Here is a 20291-nt window from a genome sequence, read left to right as displayed (position 1 = left end):
ACCCTTCCCTTCCCCTCTCTTACTCCCTACCTATCCCCCAGGGTGGGTGGGCTATGTCCAGACGATTGGTCCCCTTTCCCTATCCCTATGCTTCCCCCCCACAGGTTGGGGGGCTCAATCAGATGACTCCACATTGGGGATCAAATAAAAATATTGTTGAAAGTTCCAGCATCGATACAAATATCAGCTCCACATTTATACCTGAGGGCGGGGGAGGAAATGGAAGGGGAAAGTTGAGAAGGACAGGAGAAGAGAAAGAGAGGCCAATTAGATTGGATGCCATTGCTGTCCTTAATCACAAGTGTGGTGGAAGAGCTCTGTCTCACAGGCCCTGAAAAATTGGACCAAATCCTGTCGGGCTCAGATTTCTCTTGACAAAACGTTTTACCAGGCTGGGACTGGTGCTGAGGAAGCTCTGCTCCTGGTTGAGGACAACCAGACAACTTTCAAGCCAAGGACCACCGGTAAGTCTACTGAAATCAATCCCCTTCAGATCTCAGCATATGCTTTTATGAATCCATGAAACAAACCCAACATCCACTATCCCCAAGCGGCTAAGAGCTCCATACCCGCACGGCAAGCACAAAAAATGAACAGTGAGTTCCAAGGCGCTGAAAACTCTTTGGAAAAATGCCAAGAACTCTTTGGACTCTGGCACCGACAACTTCTGTAAGACCATCTGTTCCCGTTGTATTTTTGCAGAGACGTTCTGTATTTGCTCAGCTTCTCTAATCTGTACTGAGAACGTACGAGTCTAATCTTGATGCATTTTTGCTATGCTTTGCTCGCAGTGTAATAAAACTCACTGTTCATTGATACGCTTGTAATGAGGATTTGGAGCTCTTGGCAACTTGGATATATTGGATGTAGGTTTTGTTTTCTGATTCAGTACACTGTACCCGGGTGGTTGTTGCTGCGTGTGATCCAGCCATCCTGTCATATGTTTCGTATTTGTATTGTTATCACAAATATTCTCCTCTTATCATATTTTATTACAGATAAAAAGCATACTAGGAACCTATTTTAATATACTCAGAAGACAAACATCCGGAAGATAATATTAATACACTAGAATCCTCTGCCCCATTCATGTCCAAGCAACATTTATTTCCATGCACATGGTTTTCGATCATTTTGGCAGCATCGGACTTTGCACGCTTCTCTGAAATGTGAACAACTGAGAAAGTACATTTGGCCAATTATGTGTCTTCCAATAGATATGAATATAATCGTTTTTTTCCTGAATTCAGAGGGAGAGAAAATTTTAGAATAGCTAAGTTCTATATAGAGTAAGGAATTGGGGCGGGGGGGAGTTGAACTAAAGTTGAAAGAGAAAGAATTATAATGTGGTTAACCTTTAATACAGTACTTTGGATAAGCTTTATGGCACATACGAAGCACACTTGATGGAAGAAAAGGTAAAAGGTAAATCTTTACTGACCCATAGGATGATATGAGATCACACTGACTAGGCAGACTATGTTTACGAGGTGGTTTGCCATTGCCTTATAATAGACTATCTATGACTCTTGCTGTGAGTTACTTTTGTGCAGGCGGTAAGAGATGTTTGTTACCTTTGCTGCTTATGTACTGTCGAAGGCTTTCACGGCTGTATTCAACTGGTTATGGTTGGTTTTCTGGGCTGTGTGGCCGTGGTCTGGTAGATCTTATTCCTAACGTTTCGCCTGCATCTGTGGCTGGCATCTTCAGAAGTGGATCACAGAGAAACAGTGTGAAACCGACTTCCCTCTGTGATACACCTCTGAAGATGCCAGCCACAGATGCAGGCAAAACATTTGGAACAAGATCCACCAGACCACGGTCACGCAGCCCGGAAAACCCACCACAACCAGTTTGCTGCTTATGTTTGTGCCTAACCGCAACCTCTCTTAGGCTGGCAAATTGCCCCCAAGTTTTTTGGCTGTATCTTTGTAAATGTTATGTATGTCTATTCATGTTTACAGAAGAGCACCTATTAAAATGGCACGTGCACTTTATCCTCTTCTGTAATTTATATTTTGTGGCTGGTGGGCATAGTGTTCTAGCTTGTATTCTTGCCACTGCCTTCCCTAGTCATCTACACTTGACTTCCAGCAATCTGGGTGCTCATTTTACCAACCTGGGCAGGATGGAAGGCGGGCAACTTGAAACTGACTTGTGTTGGAATTGAACTGAGGTTGTGAGCAGGTGGATTCCGAAAGCTGAGAACAGTAGGGCTCGTTCACAATTCCCAGTTTGCTTTTAACGAAAAGGACACTTTGTGCATGGAGGAAAAGACAGTCATTTCCCTACAATGAATGAAGACCGTCCACTTGTGCAAGTGTTTCATGGCTACGTCAGAGAATATACAGAGTTCCAAGCAGTGGTGGGATCCAAAAATTTTAGTAAACAGATTCCCATGGTGGTGGGATTCAAACTGTGGTGTAGCGCCAGTGGGGCTGGGCGGGGCACAACCGGGGCATGGCCGGGCATTCCAGGGGTGGAGCATTCCTGGGCGGGGCTGTGGCAAGGACGTAGCCGCTGCACCGGTCCTTGGGCAGGAAACGAATGCACGCAGGTGCAGGCTGCCACGCACACCGGTGCACCTCCTGCTAGACTGCTTCCAGTTCGGCGCGCTACTGCTGAGAGGAGGGGCATAACTAAGGCAAAAATCACATGGCAAAATTACCAATTAGTAACCTCCTCTCGGCACACACAAAAAATTAGTAACCTACTCTCGGGAACCTGTGAGAACCTGCTGGATCCCACCTCTGGTTCCAAGGTGGAAGCGGGTCTGAATGGCTAAAACATAAAGGGTGACAAGTTGCATTAAGAGTCCGAGTTCCAGATGGGTCTCGGAGAGTTTGTGGAATTACAACTGCTCTCCAGACTACAGAGATCAGCTTGCCAGGAGAAAAATGGCTGTTTTGGACGGCAGATTCTATGGTAATGATACCCCACTGAGAGCCAGTGTGGTAGTGGTTAGGAGTAGTGGACTCTAATCTGGTGAATGGAAGGAGAGACTTAGGGAGCTGGGGATGTTTAGTTTGGTGAAGAGAAGGTTAAGAGGTAACATGATAGCCCTGTTTAGATATTTGAAGGGATGTCATGTCGGTGAGGGAGCAAGCTTGTTTTCTGCAGCTCCAGAGACCAGGACCAGGAGTCATGGGTTCAAGGTGAAGGAAAAGAGATTCCACCTAAACATCAGGAAAAACTTCCTGTTCGATAGTGGAATGCACTACCTTGGAGTGTGGTGGAGTCTCCTTCTTCGGAGGTTTTTTAAAGAGAGGCTGGATGGCCATCTGTCAGGAGTGCTTTGATTGTGTGTTCCTGCATGGCAGGGGGTTGGACTCGATGGCCCTTATGGTCTCTTCCAACTCTATGATTCTATGTAAGAGGGGTGCTGCCTATACAGGCCCTCCAGCTAAAGGCTCCCATCAAGCTGTGAAGGTTGTGTGCAATCATGTTTGCAGAGCACACACAGGGTCACCTCCATGGGTGAAGATGCGCCAAACTGGTTTCTGCCTTCCCAGCTATCTGACTTCACAGGTGAAAATGTGCAGCCCAGCTCCTCTTAGTAGCTATTCCACAGGATTGTTGCCAAGACTTTGCTAGTCATATACGAGATCCAGTTGCGTGCAGCTGTCTCAACCGTGGCCAAGACAATTGAGGATCAATATGTATATGTGGTTAAGATCCCCTTCGCCAGTACACTTCCACTGCAAATGTTATTCTAAAATTTAAACATGTTAACAGTGTGCAACACTGTGTGTAACAGCTAGATTTGAGTCTAGAAGCACCTTGGAAAACAAATCTTGCTTCAGCAGATGCAGGAAATTTGACTTTTGAAAGCTACTCACCTGAAGTTGTTAGTATCCAAGTTGCTCAAGTTGCTACTGGACTCAAAGCTAGCTCTTCCGCTGCAAACCAACATGGCTTCCCTCTGAATCCTAAGCTGAGTTCATCCAGTCTATGCCCATTGGTTCAAACAACTTATCCATGGGAAATAGTAAGCTAATGAAGTTGGAAAGAGTGCAAAAATGTATTTCTACTTACCGCTGTGCAAGACCATCAACATAGTCACCAGTAGAATTATCATCATTGTTTTGTAGAAACTTTGGCCTAGTGAATCAAGTAAAATGTTATGTAGAGCGCGTGTTTCCTTTAAAAGAACGAAACATTGTGGACCCTTCAAGAAACTATTTATCTCTTCTGAATGAAGTTCACGTTACAGGTGACGACAAAAAAGTGGTACTGCCCTGCAAACTCATTTTCGCACCGGAGTCTGTGATAGATTATTGCATCCAGCTTGTGTCGAAAAACAATTACTGACCCACAAGGCAAAGCCAAAGTCTTTTTCATTGTTGCAAGATTAGAAAGGGGTGTCCAGTGGAATGCCAGGTTATGGACCGGGTATTTTTCAATATTTTTATAAATGATCTGGGGGCACTTCTGCACATGCAGAATAACGCACTTTCAATCCACTTTCAATCCACTTTACAGCTGGATTTTACTGTGCGGAATAGCAAAATCCACTTGCAAACAATTGTGAAAGTGGATTGAAAGTGCATCATTCTGCATGAGCGGAAGTGCCCACAATGAGGGGATGGGGAGATTACTCCTTCAGTGTGCAGGTGACATCAAATGGGGAGGAGTAACAAACATAGGAGATAAAGGTAGAATTCAACAAGATCTGAACGTGTTGGAAAGGTGAGCAGATGTGAGCAGGATACGATTCAACAAGGATAAGTGCAGAGTTCTACATCTGAATAACAAAAAACAAAAAGTACCCATACTGGAGGGGGGGGCGCATTCCTGGGTAGCAGTGTGTGTGAATAAGATCTGGAGTACAAGTGGATTGTAAACTGGATATAAGCAGTCAGTGTGATGCAGCAGCAAAAAGGGCTAATGCAGTCTTGGGGTATATCAACAGAGGCGTAACACTCAAGTCTTAAGACGTCATAGTCTGGCTGTATACCACATTGGTCGGACCCCAGCTAGAGTACTGGGTGAAGTTCCGGAAGCTTCCTTTCAAAAAGGATGCAGACAGAATGGAGCAGGTGCAGAGGAAAGTGACGGGGATGACCGGGACCTGGAGAATGAGTCTTAAGAGAAGAGGCTGAGGGACTTGGGAATGTTCAGTCTGGAAAAGAGGAGGCTGGGGCGGGGGAACACACGATTGCTCTCTTTGAGGGCTGTCCCTTAGAGGAGGGCAGGAAGCTGTTCCTGTTGGCAGCAGAGGAGAGGCCATCAAGAATGGGTACAAATTAGGAGTGGAAAAGTACCAGCTGGACACTGGGGGAAAAAATTACAGTAAAAGTGGTTCAGCAATGGAATGGGCTGTCTAGGGAGGGGGTGAGCTCCCCCTCACTGGCAAACTTCAAGCAGAGACTGGACAACACTTGTCAGGGATGCTCTAGGCCACCTATGGCACTCCAGATGTTAATGGACTACAATTCCCATCAGTCCCTGCCAGCATGGCCAATTGGCTGATGGGAATTGTAGTCCATGAACATCTGGAGTGCCATAGGTTCACCACCATGGCTCTAGGCCCTTGGTGGCGAACCTTTGGCACTCCAGATGTTATGGACTACAATTCCCATCAGCCAATTGGCCATGCTGGCAGGGGCTGATGGGAAATGTAGTCCATAACATCTGGAGTGCCAAAGGTTCACCACAACTGCTCTAGGCTGATCCTGTGTTTCAGCAAAGGGCTGGACTACATGGCCTCTATGGACCTTTTCCAGCTCTCTGATTCTAGGAAAGACAGCTAAATGAGAGGCGTCCCAAGAGCAGTTTATAAAATTACAGATGGGCGCAGAGAGAAAACGTTCTCCATCTGAGAATTCTACCTGTGGTGGTTCACCCAGTAAAGTTGATTGGGAGTCAATTTTGGACAGGAAAAAAATTAACCTTTCACATAATGGATAAGTAACATGTGGAACTTACCACCACCGGATGTGAAAGAATTTGACAGACTCATGGAGGAGACGTCTCAGCGACTATCAGCTAGGACAAGCCAAATAAAGTCTGCTTATTTATGACTTTGCGCAGTTGAAATATTCATAGAACATAGACCACAACGGTTGCCCCATATATCTCTGTGGCGTTTATCCCAAAGAGTGAGTGTATCCCACAGGGATGGTTGTGATAGCTTCTAGACAATAATAGGATGCCGCTTTTGTACAGTGCTTGCGACACAACTTTGCAAATGCTCAGTCTTTTCAGGTGCTACAATCACACACACACCGGCAGCCCACTGACCAAGCACCACCCCACAGTGTTCTCTACTCACAATCTTCACCACACATGCAGCCACATTGTATGAACAGGGACAATGTGTATATTTATCATGTACATATTTTTAAAATTTATTTGAAGTGTTTATTGGATGATAATTCTCAAATTAGTTTGGGACTATATTCTAATGTGGAAGTGTACAGTTTCCTCAAAGCTGTGCTCCAACTGCCCAGACTGAGGCAGAGTATAGGCTGCTTGTTTGCACCAATTTCCACTAATTTAGGAGTATTTAATTTACGTCAATCAGACATTAATTAACTAGTTAGTGTACATACCAGTGTCTTGTGTCCTTATTTGGAGGTCCTGGTACAATTGGGTTTTCAAGAATTGTGTGCACCAAAGCTGTGCATGCATGGTAAATATACATGTTTCTCCTATTCACACAACATGGGTATTGGGGTGCTGTGTGGTTTCCGGGCTGTATGGCCATGTTCTAGCAGCATTCTCTCCTGACGTTTCGCCTGCATCTGTGGCTGGCATCTTCAGAGGATCTTCAGAAGACCACAGATGCAGGAGAAATGTCAGGAGAGAATGCTGCTAGAACATGGCCATACAGCCCAGAAACCACACAGCGCCCCAGTGATTCCGGCCGTGAAAGCCTTCGACAATACAACATGGGTATTGTTGGTGGGTATTTCATGCTCCTGTCTCAGGATTGGAAAGCCTCCGATACGCACAACTGTAATTTCTGAACAGATCTACTATCTTGTAATATTCAACTGTCACATTTTATCCCATGTCTTCGCAAAGCAGCTAACGGGTAATTTAAAAAGATAACAACCTGGTGAGGTAGATGAATTTTCCTATCTTGGAATGACAAATGAATGGTACCTAGCTGAGTTTGGGGCAAACGTGAGATTTCTCTCTAAGATTTCCTGACGTAGCAACGCCAAGTGATTCAACCTCTCTCCGATTCTTTGCCCCCTGAGAGAAGTAACTGAAGATCCTCCCACCTGTAAACCCTTCAATTAATAAAACGGAAACCTAGCTTTGTGTGGTAAAAAGGTTGGCCATAGCCATTCATTAACACATTCCTTATTCTTGCATTTGTACTTTGGACACAAGACCCACTACTATGAAGCACATCTTCTGTCAAGTATGTAGCTTCCCACATCTCTTCTTGATGGAGGATTTAAACAGGCACCCAGCAAGGGCTTGAGAAAAGAAGAGTTTGGATTTATACCCCACCTTTCTCTCCTGTAAGGAGACTCAAGGTGGCTTACAAGCGCCTTTCCCTTCCTCTACCCACAACAGACACCTTGTGAGGCAGGTGGGGCTGAGAGAGTTCTGAGAGAACTGTGACTAGCCCAAGGTCACCCAGCAGGAATGCAGGAGTGCGGAAACACATCTGGTTCACCAGATAAGCCTCTGCCACTTAGGTGGAGGAGCTGGGAATCAAACCCGGTTCTCCAGATTAGAATCCACCTGCTCTTCACCACTACACCCCGCTGGCTCTCAGACAGGCACAACGGCACACCAGATATGATTGCGCTCACTGTGGAAAGTCATACGCTGTCACCATCACGTCATCTATGCAAACCAGGGGATGCTGAATACCAAAGGGTATATTGTCTGCACGTGGCACCAATGGGAAGTGCTGAAAGAGCACACCCCAATTGCTCAAATCAGTTTTCTGGTCCTATCCTATGATTCTCCCAAAGGCAGGCTGTTCTCAGTGGGGCTTACTTCTGAGTAAATATGCATCGGAAACCACTGCGCATGTACTTAGAGCTCCGGCCCAGCTCAGCAATCCCATGTATATGTGCAGTGTGATTCGACGTGTGCTTACTTAGAAGGAGGTCTCAGCTGCATTGGATGGGATTTCCTCCCGAGTAAGCAAGCTTAAAACTGAGGCCTCGCCCCATTGTTTTCTTTGGCAATTGTTTCCACAGTGCTGGAGAGGAGGGCCAAATGTCTATCTCGATCCCTTTCCTTCCAGTCTAAAACACAGGTAAGAGAAACTTACCTTCAGGCAAATACCTCGAAAGCAGAGGAAGAGGATGGCAAACCTGGCTTGAGGAAGGTTCAGACTTTCTGATTTATACTCACTTGACTGTCCTCCCCCCCGCCGCTTGGCCCATGTGATTTCTTTCTTCCCTGACCCCCCCATCCCAACTTTCCTCAATCAGCCCTTTCATTAAAATTTCAGCAGGGCACGATGCCCCCTCCACGGGGGTTTTACATTATAGATCATTTATATACCTGGAGCTATATTAAATAGGCCTTTTTCTCCTGGGGACGGCCAGAGAACATAATAACACGGGCCCGTGTAATTAAACTAACAATTGTCCCTCTGTTACCCATCTTCTCCGCAGTCATGGGACGCGCACATTAAGAACTTAATAAGAGGCAGTGTTCCGTGTTGAGAGATGGCTGGAAATCTAGACCCCGGAACAGGACCCGGCTCTGTCAGGCGTTGAAAAGCGCCCCACTGCTGGAAAGTTTCAAAGGGTGGGGCAGCGGGACTTAGATTGAGAGGTGTCACTGGGCCACTAGTCCAACAGAAACCTTGCTTATAACTACAGAGAGGACAGAAATGTATGCAATTTGATGTTCTGAAGTTACACAACACCAAGGCAGAAACTGGACATGAGGAACTGCCCATATCTCATTCATCAATAAGAGAGAGAGAGAGAGAGAGAGAGAGAGAGAGAGAGATGGATGGATGGATGGATGGATGGATGGATGGATGGATGGATGGATGGATAGAAGAAGAAGAAGAAGAAGAAGAAGAAGAGGAGGAGGAGGAGGAGGAGGAGGAGGAGGAGGAGGAGGAGGAGTCTGCAGGAGACTCAAAGGGGCTTACAATCTCCTTGCCCTTCCCCCCTCACAACAAACACCCTGTGAGGTAGGTGGGGCTGAGAGAGCTCCAAGAAGCTGTGACTAGCCCAAGGTCACCCAGCTGGCGTGTGTGGGAGTGTACAGGCTAATCTGAATTCCCCAGATAAGCCTCCACAGCTCAGGCGGCAGAGCGGGGAATCAAACCCGGTTCCTCCAGATTAGATACACGAGCTCTTAACCTCCTACGCCACTGCTGCTCCTGGGGGAAGCTGAGCGGAGCCTATAATGTTCTCACTTTCTCCAGTTTCCACATAGGCTATGCAAAAAGAAAGGGCCCGGTTGAAGACCACACAGGAACTATCATGGCTGAGTATGGATTCGAACCCAGGACTCCCGTCAAGTCTAATCCATTAGCCTCTCTGTCCCACTGGCTGTCCTTCTAGCCCAGTCTTTCAGCCAGAGAACAACCTGCTTCAGCAACTGTGACCCTTTGAATGTCAAGGATTGAACACGGGTTTTTTTAATTGATTCATTGATTTGATTTTTGCCCATACTTTCCCAACTGAATTCAGGCTCAGGATATAAATCCTTGATCCTACTGTGTTTCCCAGAAAATAAGACAGTGTCTTATATTAATTTTTGCTCCCAAAGATGCGCTATGTCTTGTTTTCAAGGGATGTCTTATTTTCCTGTGTTCTGTTCGATGGGCATTCTTCCAAACAAAAACTTTGCTACATCTTACTTTCGGGGGATGCCTTATATTTAACACTTCAGCAAAACCTCTACTACATCTAATTTTCAGGGGATGTCTTATATTCGGGAAAACAGGGTAGCAGCAAAACTTAGTATTCTCAAAATACATTTTTCTAGCCTTTCCCCCAGCCCTCCATATGGGCAGTCACCCTCCCACACCATGACCAAACAATTTTTTTTTGCACCAGGTCTTGAAGTCAGTGTGTGTGTGTGTGTGTGTGGTACCGCCTCCCCATGTGACTAAATAGCTACAGCCCAGGGACATTTGACCCCACATGTCCCTCACACACACACACACACACACACACACATATTGACCAGCAGTTTGGGTTCTGTGCATTTCACTGTTTGCTTCATAGATTCGCTTGTACTGTATAGATCTTTCCTGGTTCCAACACACATTGGCCCCATTCTCCATATTGCACCTTACTTTGGCCACCCTCCCACATCACCTGAGGGATTTTTTCATGGATTCTCCCCCACCCCCACATTCTTAATTGGTAACTGATACATCTGCAATGGTGACATGCTATAGCCCAGAGAGCAGCAGTGGCGTGGGAGGTTAAGAGCAGGTGCACCCTGATCTGGAGGAACCGGGTTTGATTCCCAGCTCTGCCGCCTGAGCTGTGGAGGCTTATCTGGGGAATTCAGATTAGCCTGTGCGCTCCCACACACGCCAGCTAGGTGACCTTGGGCTAGTCACAGCTTCTCAGAGCTCTCTCAGCCCCACCTACCTCACAGGGTGTTTGTTGTGAGGGGGGAAGGGCGAGGAGATTGTCAGCCCCTTTGAGTCTCCTGCAGGAGAGAAAGGGGGGATATAAATCCAAACTGTTCTTCTTCAATCTCGTCAGATCTCAGAAGCTAAGCAGGGTCACTACTAGGATGGGAGACCACCAAGGAAGCCTCTGCAGAGCAAGGCAATGACAAACCACCTCTGCTTCTCAACTGCCTTGAAAGCCCCTTGATGGGGTCACCGCAAGTAGGCTGTGACTTGGAGGTACAGTAATCACGTAATTGACACATCACTGTAGCAACAAGGGCAGGGGGAATCTGAGGAAACCTACTGTGAACATGCTCCACTAGTGAGGGCCCCGTCACCTTGCAGAAGCAGCTTTGGCCCAACAGTTCCTTCAGCCTGCCTGTCGTTCATCCATTTCTGCAAGACATTGGTTGATACTGCCACCACCAACAGCCCTGTCTTCAGAGGTGGAGCCAGCCGTATAAAGCTGGATCCAGCCAGGCTGAGTCTGCAGTTGAACACTGAGCTCAGCCTGGCCACGTCCGGCTTTAAACTGTGGCCTCCGCTTCGAAAGTCCACATGGACCTCTGAGGTGGAGCCAGAGGTGGGATCCAGCAGGTTCTCACAGGTTCCCGAGAGTAGGTTACTAATTATTTGTGTGTGCCGAGAGGGGGTTACTAATGGGTGATTTTGCCACGTGATTTTTGCCTTACTTACGCTCCTCCTCTCAGCAGTAGCGCGCAGAACTTGAAGCAGTCTAGCAGGAGGTACACCGGTGTGCGTGGCAGCCTGCGCCTGCGTGCATTCGTTTCCTTCCCAAGGACTCCGAGGTACTTGGCTTGGCTGGAGTCCACCCTTGCCACAGCCCTGCCCAGGAATGCCCCGCCCCTGGAATGCCCGCCCACGCCCCCATTGTGCCCCATCCAGTCCCATTGGCGCTACGCCTCAGTTTGAATCCCACCACCATGGGAACCTGTTACTAAAATTTTTGGATCCCACCACGGGATGGAGTCTATAGTTTAAAGCTGGACCCCTCAGGGCAGAGTGGAGTTCTTGGCAAAATTGGGACCACACAGCTGAAAGTGACACCCAGGTTACAAGCCCTGGCTGCCCCACCCTAGATATTCCTCTGACCACCAAGTGATTAAATGGGTATGTGAGAACAGTCTGGAAAAGGGAATGAAATGAAATGTCTTTTAGATTGATCCAGTTGCAGATATAACGTGGGTTTTAAAAAAAACATCAAAAACTAAGATGCTGCTGTAATATTATTCCGATACTTATTTTTATTCAGATGTCTCCGTTGCCGCTTTGGACACAGTTGCCAATCCACGTAGCCATTAACAAAAGTAAAGCATACATTTCAGAAAGTACAATAGAGGTATATAAAACTAAAAATCATTTCATTAGTTAACTGGCTGGTAAGATGTTCTATCATTACATCGCTTTAATCGGGGCCTCGGGAAGTAAAAACTGTCTACCCTACTCCAATAGACCTTTCTGCCATTCTTTCTTCTAAGAAAGAGGGAGCGTGGACTCCTTGCAGTAGATGATTGGGTGCCCCATCTCTCTGCCAGTCTTCTTGGAAACGAGAATTCCTCTTGGAGAGTCAAATGGATTTGCAAATGCTGGTGAGGCATTTTTGCTTTAACGCTGGAAGAACAAAGGGGGGGGATTGTCTTAAGAATCTAGCGCATAGATGGTTGTTAAATATAAGTGATGGCTCATACTCCTCCCCCATATAGGAGTTTGCTGGTTTTACCCCCCCCCCCCACTCCCCACACACACCAGAGGTGTAGCAAGGGGGAAACGCGCCCAGTTCACCGGTGTGTCCTCCACCCCTGCCCCGCCCCAGAACGCCCCCGCCAAGCCCTGGAATGCCCCCGCCACACCCTCGCCACGCCCCCACAGGGGTGCACGCCCAGTGCGTTGCACCCCCTTCCTTGGGGCTGCGCCTCTGGCACACACACTTTTCAGCGTTATCCATCCCTCTGAGGGTATGGCTTCCAACCCCCAGGTAAGGCCTGCAGATCTCCTATAAGAAGAAGAAGAAGAAGAGTTTGGATTTATATCCCCCCTTTCTCTCCTGCAGGAGACTCAAAGGGGCTGACAATCTCCTTGCCCTTCCCCCCTCACAACAAACACCCTGTGAGGTAGGTGGGGCTGAGAGAGCTCTGAGAAGCTGTGACTAGCCCAAGGTCACCCAGCTGGCGTGTGTGGGAGCGCACAGGCTAATCTGAATTCCCCAGATAAGCCTCCACAGCTCAGGCGGCAGAGCTGGGAATCAAACCCGGTTCCTCCAGATTGGATACACGAGCTCTTAACCTCCTACGCCACTGCTGCTCCGTGGTGGCGAACCTTTGGCACTCCAGATGTTATGGAATACAATTCCCATCAGCCTCTGCCAGCATGGCCAATTGGCCAATTGGCCGTGCTGGCAGGGGCTGATGGGAATTGTAGTCCATAACATCTGGAGTGCCAAAGGTTCACCACCACTGTCCTATAATTACAACTAATTAGTATCAGCGGGCTGACAATTCCAGAGTTCCAGAGATTCTATCTGAAATTTCTCCCCAAATCCCCCACCCCTTCTGCAGGCCTTTTTCCAAATCTCCAGGAATTCCCCCATGTTGGAGTTGGTCACCCTATCGGAGGGTGTTTGATCGTTTGCTGAATGCAGCATTTTGGAGATTGACAGCCAGGGACAGCTAGCCAGAGCCAATCACCTGAAAAGGTTGACGAGCAAGGGGGTGGCCCCATTGGCCTGGGGATCTGAGAGCCCGTAAAGTTGGGAAGGAGAAGACAGAACATGGGATATTGTGATAGAACTTATAATTTGAAGATATTCCCTTATGTGTGTCAATTTGGAGACCTTCCCAAAAGCCACATGTTCACATAGGCCAGTGGTGGCGAACCTTTGGCACTCCAGATGTTATGGACTACAATTCCCATCAGCCCCTGCCAGCATGACCAATTGCCCATGCTGGCAGGGGCTGATGGGAATTATAGTCCATAACATCTGGAGTGCCAAAGGTTCGCCACCACGGACATAGGCAGTTCAGTTAGATGAGAGCGCTGGCATGAACTTGTCATTCCTGGAGTAAAGCTGTTTGAACTGCTCCTCGTTCTTTTGGTCTTTTATTTTGGAGCCCAGAAAGATTGCTTGGGGGCTGGCTGGAGGGTGGGAAGATGATCCCTTCAGCCTAAGGGCAGGTGATCTCCCCTGCTCCTTGGGAAAGCAGTGACATAGAATGGATCGTGGGTGGGGAGAGGAAAGCAAGTAGAGTTGAAAAGTCAAAAAGTAAGGTAGAAGTTGTGGATGTCAGGATTATGGCGATGACAGGGATGACGGGGGAAATTCAGGGATCCACTTGCAGCTGGGTAGGCAACGGGGCAACTAGAATGGACACCTTCCAGGTATACCTGCCTGTGGCTAGTACATGCCCAGCTCCGACCTTCTCAGAAGCTAGGTCTGCTATGGAGGTTAACCAAAACATTTGCAGGGAAGGGAATGAGAAAGATCTTCCAGCCTGCAGGTGTAAGGTACCAGCAGGTCAGTTCTATCTGGGCTAAGTCTGCCAACCTCTTCTTGCAGGAACCTAAGCTTGGGCAGAGCCAGAGACTGAAGTCCCTGGGTGTGAACCCAACAACTCTTGGTTTACAGCTTAGGGCAGTGATGGCGAACCTTTTAGAGACCGAGTGCCAGGGGTGGAGCGAGGGGAAACTGCACCTGGGGCACGTGTGTGCCCTGTGCCCCTGTCATGCCCCCACCCTGCCCTGGAATGCCCCCGGAATGTTCCAAAACACCCCCACCTGCCCCCAAAACACCCTCTCAACACCCCTGTAGGGGCACGCGCCCAGTACGTCGTGCACCCCTCGCCCCCTTGGCGCTATGCCACTTTCAAGTTCCAAACTGGGGTGACAGCTCGCGTGCCCACAAAGAGGGCTTTGAGTGTCACCTCTGGTACCCGTGCCATAGGTTCGCCACCACTGGCTTAGGGTCTTTGTAAGGTAGTCTCATCCAATAGGACTCATCCAGTAGGACTAGCTTTGGATCTGCCTTCTTATTTTGTTTCACTGGTTAAATTTGTTTGTTCGCACTTTGGGATCTGTCTGTGATCCACTCTGGACAGAAAAACTCCACGCAAATCTATGGTGTTTTTTTCATGTGCTCCCACCATAGCCCTTTCTGACCTGGTTTTCCCACTCGTGTAGATAAGATTAGAACTTGTTGGCAGATAAAAGTCCGTAAAGTACCACGATCCACTTACTGCTTGAATAGGACATCCGTTTGACTTTTTCACAAACATAGGCTGCATTTTTCAAGAACCAGGAATAGTTTTCAATACAGTACCTAGAGATTTAATCAGAATCAGCAGATCAATAAGTTTTATATTCATTCATCCATATTTTAACTTACCTGAGTCAGCACGGTGATGTCACTTCCGGGGGATGCCCAGAAGTGACAGCAGTAGCTCTAGGAATCTCTGAAAACTCTGTGGTAAAGCCGGTGATTCCTAGAGCTACTGCTCTCACTTTTAAGCATTCCCCAGAAGTGATGTCATTGTGCATTCGACACGTAATTTTAAATTAATATTATTTAATAATTAATAATTAATTAATATAATAATATATTATTAATTAATATAATATCAATTCATAATTTTAATTTTTTTTGATCTGGCTACCCGACTGACAATCAAGGGATCCTTCGCTCTGACCCTCTCCTTTCCATTCCCACTGATTTGGAACGTCAAGAGCTCTCACAGCCTTCGGATTTAGTTCTTCCCTGTGGAGTTTTCTGATTTGTTCAGAATTATCGTGGTGACTCCCTATTCATACCCAGCAAGTCATCGTCTGGACTGGCACTTCATGAAGCTCAGAACTTTCACTATGCATTTGGGAGCATTTGGGAACACGAGAAGCTGCCAAGTCAGACTTTTGGTCTATCAAAGTCAGTGTTGCCTACTCTGGCTGGCAGCTGCTCCCCAGATCACAGGTCAAGGTCTTTCACATCTCTTAATACCTGATCCTTTGAACTGGAGATTCCGGGCATTCAGCCAGAGACCTTCTGCTAAGCAGAAGCTCTACTGATAAGCCACAGACTCCTGGAGCAGCAGTGGCGTAGGAGGTTAAGAGCTCGTGTATCTAATCTGGAGGAACCGGGTTTGATTCCCCGCTCTACACATACAGACTGTGAAAAGACTTATCTGGGGAATTCAGATTAGGGTGGCATGCCAGCTGGGTGACCTTGGGCTGATCACAGCATTTTGGAGGTCTCTCTGTTTGTACCTACCTCACAGGGTGTTTGTTGTGAGGGGGGACGGGAAAGGAGGTTGTAAGCCCCTTTGAGTCTCCTGCAAAAGAGAAAGGGGGGATATAAATCCAAACTCTTCTTCTTCTTCTTCTTCCTCACACTGATTATTTTGTGTAAAGTATAAAGGGGTCCCAAAAGATGAGGTCTGCAGGAGAGAAGAAGAAGAGTTTGGATTTATATCCCCCCTTTCTCTCCTGTAAGGAGACTCAAAGGGACTTACAATCTCCTTCCCTTCCCCCCCACAACAAACACTCTGTGAGGTGGGTGGGGCTGAGAGAGCTCTGAAGAACTGTGACTTGCCCAAGGTCACCCAGCTAGCGTGTGTTGGAGTGCACAAGCCAATCTGGTTCACTACATAAGCCTCCACAGCTCAACTGGCAGAGCGGGGAATCAAACCCGATTCCCCAGATTAGAGTGCACCTGTTCTTAACCACTACGCTGGCAATGGACGAGAGGGAACCGATTCCTTACCAATCCGATCACCAGAGGTAATAAGGGCAACCAAGGAGGGCTCCTTGGAAGAAGAAATGGATCTGGCCAGAACAACATAAATCTGAATTTTGACAAGCCAACAAGAAAATGTCTTTGAGCATCTGCACCCTGACTCTCCCCCCACAATCAGGTCCCTGGATGAAAACCTAAGTGGTCCTATCCGTTACCTCATAATTTCTTCTCTGGAGTATCTTCTTTGCCTCATGCAGAGGCACTGTTGAAAGAATTTACACAGCTCCATTACGCAAGGGTTCATCTTAGGAGTCACAGCAGAAGCAGCAGGCAAAGTTATGGACGACTCTCTCTTGGGGGCCTTCGGACATCCTGGGGAAAAAAATACAATCCCAAACTAGTGTTTGGTAGCAGGCTATGTGTTTGACATACCAAATCCACAAGAATGAGACGCGGGCAGACACATGTAATGGTTTATTTATGAAGAAGAAACACATTCCGTCATGTAGAAGAAGGGTATTGCAGAGGTTCTTCGATGCTGATAGTAGAGCAGCACCAAAGCATTCTGGGAGCACATGCCTTCAACCTATCAATTTGGCTTCTATAAATAACTGCAGAGTATGAATCCCTTTGGGCGACGCCCACTGTAAATTGTTTTGGATGATCCCAAGCTCTGTAATCTATGGACAACAAAATAGATTAGTGTTTTGAGGCAAAAACAAAACAAGTGGGAACGTTTTAAAAGGGCACAGCTGATACGGAAGCACCTTCACTGCATTTCTCCCATGTAGGTTTTCCGTCTACCATCAATCTCTGGTTGGGGAAAAGAGTTTAAAGTACAAACTGATTACACACATTGGTGATTGGCTAGTACTTGTATCATCACTAACCCAGTCCTGGAGAGATTTGTACTTCAAAGCACCACTTTTTTCATTGCTAAGGTGATAAAGTCAGCGTGGTGTAGTGGTTAAGAGCAGGTGGGTTCTAATCAGGAGAAAAATTTGATTCCCCACTCCTCCACCTGAGTGGCGGAGGCTTATCTGGTGAACCAGATGTGTTTCCGCACTCCTACATTCCTGCTGAGTTACCTTGGCCTAGTCACAGTTCTCTCTGAACTCCTTCGGCCCCACCTACCTCACAAGGTGTCTGTTGTGGGGAGAGGAAGGGAAAGGAGCTGGTCTGGTTACAGGAGAGAAAGGTGGGATATAAATCCAAACTCTTCTTCTTCTTCTAAATGGAAAAACATGATTTTTTATAAGTCATTATTAAAAGGAAAGATGACAGCTGGATTAAAGCAAAGTGGAGTGGGGTGTCTGGTGGCTGACCCGGCCTTTATCAGTAGAATAGGCAAAGTTGCCCTGAAATTCAAAATCTGAGAAGAAGCCTGCCAGTAAGTGAAGAGAGAAGAAGAAGAGTTTGGATTTATATCCCCCCTTTCTCTCCTGCAGGAGACTCAAAGGGGCTTACAATCTCCTTGCCCTCCCCCACCCCACACAACAAACACTCTGTGAGGTGGGCGGGGCTGAGAGCGCGAAGAAGAAGAAGAGGAGGAGGAGGAGGAGGAGGAGGAGGAGGAGGAGGAGTTTGGATTTATATCCCCCCTTTCTCTCCTGTAAGAGACTCAAAGGGGCTGACAATCTCCTTGCCCTTCCCCCCTCACAACAAACACCCTGTGAGGTAGATGAAGCTGAGAGAGCTCCAAGAAGCAGTGACTAGCCCAAGGTCACCCAGCTGGCGTGTGTGGGAGTGCACAGGCTAATCTGAATTCCCCAGATAAGCCTCCACAGCTCAGGCAACAGAGCGGAGAATCAAACCCAGTTCCTCCAGATTAGATACACGAGCTCTTAACCTCCTACTCCACTGCTGCATGCTTTGGGGCATGCTTTGAGACCTTATTTTATGTATCAAACTGGATTGCTTTCCTACTGAGATCACTTTCCTACTTAGGATCATTTTCAGATTACACAAATAAGGCTTGCTGGCTCGGAAATCATCCGGGTCCCACGTCTTCCTAATAATCAGACTCTCCTTTGCGATGGGCCCTTGCAGTCTTCAGAGCCGCACTGGCTATACATTTGAAACCAAGACTCGACCGTATGATTTTGCGAAGTCTCTCTTTAATCTCTCTGGATAAGGTAATTGGACTTGGGGAGTCTCATGCTTCACATTCTTTATGGATTTGGTTATGTTATTTGAGAGGAGAGGTTGCGGAGGTGACGCTTACAGTAATGAAGTGCCGATGAAATATACTTGAGCTGTCAGAGGCTGTCGTGAATTTAATATAAAATGGCATCCACTGATGGCAGGGAAATAAAGATGCTGTCATCTTCAAAGGGATGGGTACAAAGCTACTCCGAGAGATGGGGAAGGCAGGCACTTTGCTGGCCAAGTAGGAAACGCAGCGCGGGGGCTGCTGGGCTCGATCCAAGGAGATCAGAGTTCAAACAGCCACTCAGCCATGAAGACCGATGAGGAAGCGTAGATAGGACAGGGTTTCTCAGCTTAACCTACGTTGATAGGTTATGGCAAGGATAAAGCATGCTGCCCCAGAGGCGTAGCAAGGGGGGAAAGCGCCCAGTGTACTGGTACGTCCTCCGCCCCTGCCACTCCAGCGTCAACCCCCACCCTGCCCCGGAATGCCCCCACCATGCTCCCACAGGGGCGCGTGCCCGGTGCATGCACCCCCTGTACCCTTGGAGCTACGCCTCTGCAGCTGCCCTAAGCTCTTTTGAAGGAAAATTGAAAAGCAACTATGAAAATATAGAGGCAGTGGTTCCCAAACTTATTTGGCCTACCGCCCCCTTTCCAGAAAAAATATTACTTAGCGCCCCCTGGAAATTAATTTTTTAAAATGTTAATAGCAATTAAAGAGAAAGATATATGTATTAATGTTTCTACCTGTGGCCATCACCGCCCCCCTGGATCGCTGCAGCACCCACCAGGGGGCAGTAGCGCCCACTTTGGGAATCACTGAATAGAGTATAGCCAAGGTAGGCCCAATGACCAAACCATTGTACCCACATTACAGGCAGGTAAATCATTAGGAAGCAAACCGATCCTCATTGCTAGATATGTTAAAATCAGCAGTCAGCCTATTTCCCAGAATCCAGGATTGCCACGCAAAGGGGTCAGATACAAGGGGAATTTCCTGACAGTTTCTTACGGGTGAAACAGACCAGACAAAAATCGCACACCTCGTTCTACCCACAAAATGCAAACTGCGGGCTTGCACAGCCTCAATTTGCCTTGGGGCTGCAAGGGGAGGGGGTGAGATATTTAATCCGTATTTGCTTCCATAACTGAAAATCAGCTCCTCCATTTTGCAATTAGAATTTAAAGAAGTCATGTCATTTACCTCTTATATGTTATTTCCAAATGTGAACAAAGCAGGGAGCTGAGTTTTCAAATAAAAAAGACTATTTGGAGATTGAAGGGTTAAGCTCCCACTGCCTTCCTTGCACAGCCTGGAGGCAAACTGAGGCTCCACAGCCCTGTATGAAATGCCTTTTGATGATGAATGCTTCAACTTGCAGTCTGGAAGGAGGATAAACTAGAATATAGGCTGATGGTTGACTACAACAGGGTTAGCAATACACTTTAAATGTTTTATATCAGTTTACCTGCCTCCAGTGTGGGCATAATCTCTTGGTCTAATCTGTATCCTCTACATTAAGTTGCGCCAAGTCTGGTACCTCTCCAAGCTCTTACTGTAACCACTACCTTAATCAAAGGAAGAATTATTTGAAGTAATGAAAGGGTGGTTGGTTCCACCTGTTTTAATATTACAGAAACTAGATGCTATAAATACAACCTCGTTATCTCCGCTTGACAAACAAAAATGTCTCTTGAGATGATTCCCCCCGAAGGTGGGGTCAGTTAAAGCCAGTAGCATCCAAAATGACTAAGAGGAGCCCTGCCTCAGGAATAGATCATTATAGGAATAATTTAGGAACCCATACACCCCTTCAGCTGAGGTGA

General features: G+C 47.2%; 2 protein-coding genes across 7 annotated transcripts in view; both read right to left on the bottom strand.

Annotated features, from left to right (window-relative positions):
• Positions 1-8297, bottom strand: part of OC90 (otoconin 90) — a 43358-nt gene extending 35061 nt beyond the window's left edge. For 5 of the 6 annotated variants that reach the window (XM_048507627.1, XM_048507631.1, XM_048507629.1 and 2 more), the window contains exons 1-3: positions 8246-8294; positions 5929-5988; positions 4036-4101 (exon numbers count right to left, since the gene is read on the bottom strand). In XM_048507627.1, coding sequence (XP_048363584.1) covers positions 4036-4101; positions 5929-5962 — 100 coding nt within the window. In that variant the 5' untranslated portion in view covers positions 5963-5988; positions 8246-8294. Of the gene's footprint in view, positions 1-4035; positions 4102-5928; positions 5989-8245 lie in introns of all 6 variants that reach the window. The other variant, XM_048507632.1, reaches the window with a different exon arrangement.
• Positions 8298-11810: 3513 nt separating this feature from the next.
• Positions 11811-20291, bottom strand: part of HHLA1 (HERV-H LTR-associating 1) — a 31422-nt gene continuing 22941 nt past the window's right edge. Inside the window, exons 8-10 of the mRNA XM_048508206.1 lie at positions 16529-16685; positions 14824-14906; positions 11811-12205 (exon numbers count right to left, since the gene is read on the bottom strand). Of these exons, the coding sequence (XP_048364163.1) occupies positions 12162-12205; positions 14824-14906; positions 16529-16685 (284 nt within the window). The 3' untranslated portion in view covers positions 11811-12161. The remainder of the gene's footprint in view (positions 12206-14823; positions 14907-16528; positions 16686-20291) is intronic.

This window comes from Sphaerodactylus townsendi, linkage group LG09, assembly GCF_021028975.2.
Source record: "Sphaerodactylus townsendi isolate TG3544 linkage group LG09, MPM_Stown_v2.3, whole genome shotgun sequence".
Classification (NCBI taxonomy): domain Eukaryota; kingdom Metazoa; phylum Chordata; class Lepidosauria; order Squamata; family Sphaerodactylidae; genus Sphaerodactylus; species Sphaerodactylus townsendi.
This window is presented reverse-complemented; position numbering and strand designations above follow the sequence as displayed.